This window comes from Seriola dumerili, unplaced genomic scaffold (assembly GCF_002260705.1).
Source record: "Seriola dumerili isolate Sdu_G_001 unplaced genomic scaffold, Sdu_1.0 BDQW01000454.1, whole genome shotgun sequence".
Lineage (NCBI taxonomy): Eukaryota > Metazoa > Chordata > Actinopteri > Carangiformes > Carangidae > Seriola > Seriola dumerili.
This window is the reverse complement of record NW_019174709.1, coordinates 248,990-255,880: the sequence shown is the minus strand read 5'-3', so window position 1 is coordinate 255,880 and position 6,891 is coordinate 248,990. Positions and strand designations below refer to the sequence as shown.

Sequence of the window (6,891 nt, the reverse complement as noted above, 5' to 3'; positions counted from 1 at the left end):
ATTAAAGTAGGCTATCACTTACATACAACTTATATACAGAATAATCAGTTTTCTGTCAGTTTTTGTTTATGCCACAGAAATCACATAAATAATTGATTATATTCTATTTAAAACATCATTCAAACTTATTCAAACACATAGTGTTTAACATGTTTAACAAGTTTAACATCTGCAGTCAGAGGTTATTTCATTAGAATAATCACTCGATCTAAATAATTAGCGTTTTGTGTTTAAACTGAATTTCTTTTCTGTTCCATAATATCTGCAGAGAAAAGTTGGTTTATGTTAAAAGTGTATGTTTGTGAAAAATATGTAGTTTAATAGAAAGTGTGTCCATGACGCTGAGGAGCTTTGTGACCTTTCAACCTGAGGTATAATTAGCAAGATTAACTTGGAACACCTGTGTGAATGTGACGTGTAATGTTTTTTTGGATGCACCTGAAGATGGCGCTCTTTCTATGTCTGGTAATGTACAACTACTGACGGGCTGAGGAAGAAGAAGAAGACGGCCTGGAGAAGGAGGAAGTACCGGGAAATAATCATGAGTCAGACGGCGGAGGTGGTTAAGTAGCAAGTTCCCAATTTAAATACTTCCAACCCGCTACCTGTCATCTCTTGTTTCTCACTCATGGCGGACTTTGGCGATAACAGCAGCCGGCAAGCGGAAGAACACGACGGGACGAACAGCAGAAACGTCCCGGAGCCTCTATGCGGGGCAGATGATGAGCCCGGGGTGACGGTCCCTCGGGAGATCTGGTCCTCAAATCAGGACCAGAAGAGAAAGTTAGTTCTGCATGTCGACCTGAACAACACCATCCTGGTGTCGGACGCCGTCACGGGCGAGGGGACCGTATCTGCGCTGGACTATTTCCTCTCAACCGTTACCTGGGGGAAGATGAGCAAACACGGTGAGCTGGAAACCGACCGAGTCGGTGTCACACAGGTATGATAGGAATTTGTGTGCGTGCTCAGGTCAGGTGACAACAGTGAAGGTATTGTTCCTGTGCTGTTAAGAGAACACGCCGAAGTCCGTTTAAAAGTCTCTGAATCCTGCTTCACTTCTCCCGAGCATGCAGGTGATCACAAAGCTGTCACGCGACCCGAAAAAGTTCATACGTTATTGAAATTAAACGCGTCATTTAAATTTCGAAGATCCCGAATAGCAGGTCATTTAAAATATAGTTATATGTATAAAGTCATAATTTATGATTTGTTTTATTATACAAATATGAAAATAAATATTAAATTAGCCTTTTTATCAAATTAAGTTTGGTAGAATGTGATACAGAGGAATGTTTCTTCCCTCAAACATGATTATGTATTTAGTTCAGAAGGACCTTGTCCAGTAAAAAGCACGTACTGCAAATTCCTTTTACGTGATTGTGATTTTGTTTTTGTGTTTTTAGTTTTTTTTTTTTTTTAAATGAACTTAAGGATTCACTCTGTCTGTGATCAGCACATAAATCTGTCTGTAATTGTTCATCTCTTCACCTCTGTGCAGGAAAATGGGAATGGCTGAGTGACTCGCCCTCCCTGCTCCCGCCGTGTCCGGACGCTGTTAGTTACTACTCTCAGTTTGGAAGGACGTATAGTTTCACGTCTGCTGCGGGACGACGTTTCCGCGGGGTTCTGGATGAACACCTGAATCTGCTCCGCTGGCCCGAGGGCGTCAAGGCAAGTACCTGATCTGAGAGACAGATCTTGACCCAAAAATGACTAAAAGACTACTTTTTAGTTTCATATTCAGATTTAAATTTAATACACAAATACACAATACGATAGTGACAAGACCGTGGCACCTGCACTGGTGGCTCACCTGGTTAAGCATAAGGCTGAGTCAGCAGCCTGGGTTTGAATTCAGCCTTTGAGGCATGTCACCCCACCTGTCTCCCCTGCCTTTCCTGTCTGTCTCACTGTCAAAATAAAAGTGGAAAATGCCAGAAAAGCGTTAAAGAAGGCACCAATTTCTACACAGTATAACATTTAACTTATGTGGCAGTAATAACAAAATTCATTTAAACATGGATGAACTGTTTAAACAGTACTTGACTAGTTTTTTTTTCCATATTACTCATGTTTTTACATTCAAACCAAATGTGATACTCGCTGCCCAGACTGTGGTTACAAAGGTTGCAGACCCTCTGATCCAAGCCTTTTATTTTAATCTTGTAGTCACCCTGGGAATTGTGATGTTGCTCACCCTTAAACTACAACTAGCCTGTGTGTGCTGTAGAAAGATTATACACTGACACTTTAGAGCTCAGATTTCATAGCGTAGGAACTCTGTAGCTTTTACAGTTGTCACAACCTGTTAAAGGGACTTTCCAGTAATTTAATATTGGCCTCCCATCAATTCGGGAGATTTGCAATTAACAGAAACTGAAGCAGCAGAGGCCGAGAATTTTAGTCAAGCTTCAAAAACACTGGATTCTACATTCACGTAATAATAGATAATGTATGATTTCGAACAGTTTCTTGTAGCTTCCTATGTTGAATTTAATAATTTCCTATTTCTATATTAGAGGTATTAAATGGCACATTATCCAACCATTACATTGTCAGGCTGCATCGGACTGGGACGTTCTGTGTGGCCACTCAAAACTTCTGCATTATGCACTTAAAAAACAAACCAGTGCGATTGTCTGAGGAACTGAGCCTAAAAATAAGTTGGTTTCTGTGTGTGCAGCTAGTAGACTGCTTTAATGGTAAAGTTCTGCTTTCATAGTTAGATTCAGCCACAAACCAGTCTTCTTCACTTCCTGCAAACCAGCTGTGTGTTACTGACTGCTCCCTGACTGGTTCCTGCAGGGAGACAAAGAGCTGTCTATAAAAGGAGAGGACGGACGGCTGTACCACTGGATCCTCCCCTCCTTCTTCCAGCTGCTCAGAGACCTGGTGCAGGAGGGACGGGAGTTCGCCATCCTGTTTCGAACGTTTGGAACTGACCTACCTCGTGTACTGAGAGCTGTGGACAAAGCGCTGAACGAAGGGGTTCATCCACTGTTCCCCGATCTGCCTGATCTGAAGGTGAAGTGAAAAGTCGCATATATTCATTACAAAGCCAAGAGGGACAATTTGCCCAAATTCAATATTTTTCCCTCAGTGGGGCTGGGCAGATAATTCCATTTCATTTATATATTTCACACAACTCTGAATAGAATACAAGTTAAAGCATATAAAACACGATAATAGCAGTGGGTGAAAATGGGACAGAGGTTTGTGAATAGGGGCTCGGTCGCTGCATGTACAAATAATTACAGCCACAAAATACCCATATCCTTATATCTAATACCTAATCACAATAACCATAAAAACAACAACTAAATGATCCCAGAGCAGCTATCATCAGCCCAAACATTCATCCAGTTGGCAAGATGCACAATGAGAAAATAAATGGTAAATGAAAATAATAGCACAGTAGAGTAACCAGCTGTGAAGACCCCAGCCTTTCAGGGTATACGAGTTTAAACATGTTTTGGTAGCAACTGCTGCTTTAAGTTCTTTTTAAAAACAGACAGATGTTATTGACGGGGTAATGTCGTGTCTAGTGTTGCATATCCTGTCTCAGTGGGCTTTTCAGGGCCCACGCTCCTCATCAGCAGCGGTTTGACATCAGCTACAAAACCTTGCAGCTTCGTGACTGCATCTAGGACAGTTGTGACGCTATTGTGTTCCACAGACAAACACAAGCCAAAGCCACAAGACCACCTCCGTCTGTGGTAGAGACATTGTCATACCATGATCGCACTCTCACACACACACTCTCACTCTCACTCACACACACACACACACACTCACAAAGTAAAAACAATTCCAGCCGACGCTCTTGCGGCTGGTAATAAGTCTGAGAAGCTTGGGGGTGTTTTTCAGATCTCTGCCACAGATCATTTTTGCCACCACTCCTGTGTGACTACGAGTCTACAGCCGAGCTCGCGGCTCTGTGTGGCGAACATGCTCACGATGACTATGGTAATATGCAGATATTAAGCAAGTGCCATGTTTACCATGTTCACCATCTCAGTGTAGCGTGTTAGCTTACGAAACTCTGCTAATCAGCATGAAACCCCAAAGTGCAGCTGCGGCTGATGAGAAGTCTTACAGGGATTTGGTCATAAACCAAAGTGTCTGACACATTAAACATTTGATCTGATAATGGTCCTGAATGATAAGACAGAGGACCACAGATCCAATCCATCAGTGTGTGTGTGTGTGTGTGTGTGTGTGTCTTTGGGGAGGGTGAATGCGGAGATGTTCTTTTGAAGAGCACGACCTTCTATTCCCTCGTGCATAGACCTCCCCATCCACACACACACACACACACACACACACACACACAGACACACACAGGCATCTGCATCTCCTTGACTAAGTGGCCAGAGGGGGTTTATGGTTTTTGTACCTGTTAATCCGCTGGAGTGGAACACATTGATTTTGAGAGAATAGTGAAGAGTGCAATGGACCGATGAAGAGGGGAGAGATAGAGAGGATGTCAGAAAATGAGTCTGTCAGCCACAGCGAGCTAACTGGAGCAGAGCGCAGTAGAGATCTTATTCAATTTCCTGCATATTCATCTGTGCGTTTAGACAGAAGGAGCAGGGGGGGAATCAATCACAACACATGATGTGGTAGTTCAGTTTTCCTGGGTGCAACTGCAGGACAGCAGCTTCTTTATCATTGTTATGATGGTGCAGCGGGGAAAAACATGCCTAATCAAAGCGGTGCACTACAGCTTTGGGCAATTTACGAGACCATTTTACTATTCACTGACTCCATGCTAATGTCCTAGTATCTCTGTAGCGTGGGAGTGTGCATGTGCTACAGTTGCTGCACTGTAAACGCTCTCTGGTGCTGCCAATCGTTACTACACCACCAATAATCCATCACCTGAAGAAGATGTTTCACTTAATATTGCCATTTTAGATTTCATGCAGATGCACAATGTGGTGGTTTAATCTTTTTAAGATGGTGTTTCCTGCTTTATGCATGACAACTGTATTAAATCCTGTGCTGTGCTGGAACCACCCGGCACCAGATTCGCCTGCGTACATTAAACACGTTAATTCTCTTCAAGACAAGGCCTCAACGTTAGGTGATGAACGGGATACAGATTAAATCAGGTCCGTTAGTGTTGAGATTTAGTGCTGCATAAAATTTCAATGAAACTACCACAAACCAGATGCTGACTGATACTGCCATCCTGAGAACCAAACTGCTAATGTGGCATTTTTAAGTTTTAAAATATTTGATTTCAGGTGATGCGAAGCTTTTACTAGTTGTTCTCAAAGTGTAAAAGACTTTTAAAACTCTGCCATAACATGATGAAGTCCAGACTCATTTATCATTTTCATGCTGTTTTGATTTGTTTTAATAACAGAATTTTTCCCCTCTGACTCTGACTCTTCTTCTTGCTCTCGGCTCAGTTGAACGTGAATATGACTCCAGGCAAGATCCGCTGTAGCAAGAGAGGAATCGTCTTGAGTCGAGCCGAGGCCCGTGTGTCCACTCAGGATGGAGAGCGAGCCCTGTATCAGTACTTCAACTCAGTCCAGGGCCTGGGAGGCTTTCAGGACCACTTTGACTGGTGTGTATAACACTCCTCGGGGTTATACTCCATCCAGCCTTTTTCCAAACCTTACTGTGCCCTTGTTTCTCATCCAGGTGGGTCAGTCATACCTACTCCATCCATGGGGGGAAGCCGTTGTGGGTCGACCCCTTCGACCAGAGCGTTCAGCATATCTTCATAGACGACAACATCCGGCAGAACGATAAGGACACCATAGTTTATCCCAAGGTACTGTCACCTCTTCCAAAGGGACATCAACTGCTACTGGCACCGTAACTACACAGTTACACTACAGTTTCTTGGCTCAGTGTAAAGTTGCTTACAGTTCAGAAAAATATCTAAATGATATTTTCATTGTCTCAGTTTCCTTCCCACTGTGGAGATGGGTCAGCTTTTTAATTAGAGCCAGGATCTAACATTCACTCATTTGGCAGACGCTTTTATCCAACGCGACTTACAAGAAAGGCAAAGCTTCAGTGCAGCAGGACACCTTGGTCTAAGCATTAACTACTAACATGTGTTCAGTAGGTGCCAGGAGATCAGGTAAGGAAGAGCTCGGAAAAGACTTAGTAAGTGCTAGTTAGACATGTCGGGGTGTCAGAGGTGTGAGGAGAGGAGATGAGTCTGCTCTGATAACATTCAGTAGCTTGTTCCGCCATCGGAGAACCACAGAGCAGTCTGGACTGAGGTCGTCTTGTGTGCGGGGATGCCAGACGACGTTCCTCGGAGGAAAGCCGTGGCAGAGAAGGAGCATGAGCCTGAATGATAGTTCAGCTAGACGGGTGCAGACCCAGAGGTCACTCTGAAGGCAGCAGTAGTGAGTTGAATATGATTCGAGCGGTCATGGGTAGCGGAGGTCAATGAGCAGCAGAGTGACACGTGCCCTTTAGGCTGATTGAAGACCAGACTTATGGGTGTTGAAGAGATAAGTGGGTAAACATGCTCATACCTGCCATTTTTAATGCCTCTCTGTCTTAAGTGCATTAACACTTGTGCTTAGAGCCGTTCCCTCAGATCACCTGAGACGCATGTTAATGACGGGCCTGAACAGGGCCGTGGTAACACTGCTGCATCATTTTCAATCTATCTGCTCTTTATATATACGTATATATATATATATAAAACCATTGAGTTAATGGCATCAGGCAGCAGCTCTAAGGAACCTTCATACAGATATATGGTCTTATTTGTTAGACTGGTTGGTGTGGATATTGTGTTATCGTTATTGCAGCTGTGCTCAGAGAAATCACTTCTATTAATGGATGGAAGTCGGCAGTGAGAGCTCAGTGTTTCCCACTCAGAGGGATTTTGGCAGGTGATAGATCCTG

At 43.4% G+C, this 6,891-nt stretch overlaps 1 protein-coding gene across 1 annotated transcript in view; it reads left to right on the top strand.

Annotated features, from left to right (window-relative positions):
• Positions 1-412: 412 nt before the first annotated feature.
• LOC111234738 overlaps positions 413-6,891 on the top strand; it is a 12,545-nt gene continuing 6,066 nt past the window's right edge. Inside the window, exons 1-5 of the mRNA XM_022762920.1 lie at positions 413-908; positions 1,502-1,674; positions 2,809-3,027; positions 5,421-5,581; positions 5,659-5,791. Coding sequence (XP_022618641.1) covers positions 629-908; positions 1,502-1,674; positions 2,809-3,027; positions 5,421-5,581; positions 5,659-5,791 — 966 coding nt within the window. The 5' untranslated portion in view covers positions 413-628. The remainder of the gene's footprint in view (positions 909-1,501; positions 1,675-2,808; positions 3,028-5,420; positions 5,582-5,658; positions 5,792-6,891) is intronic.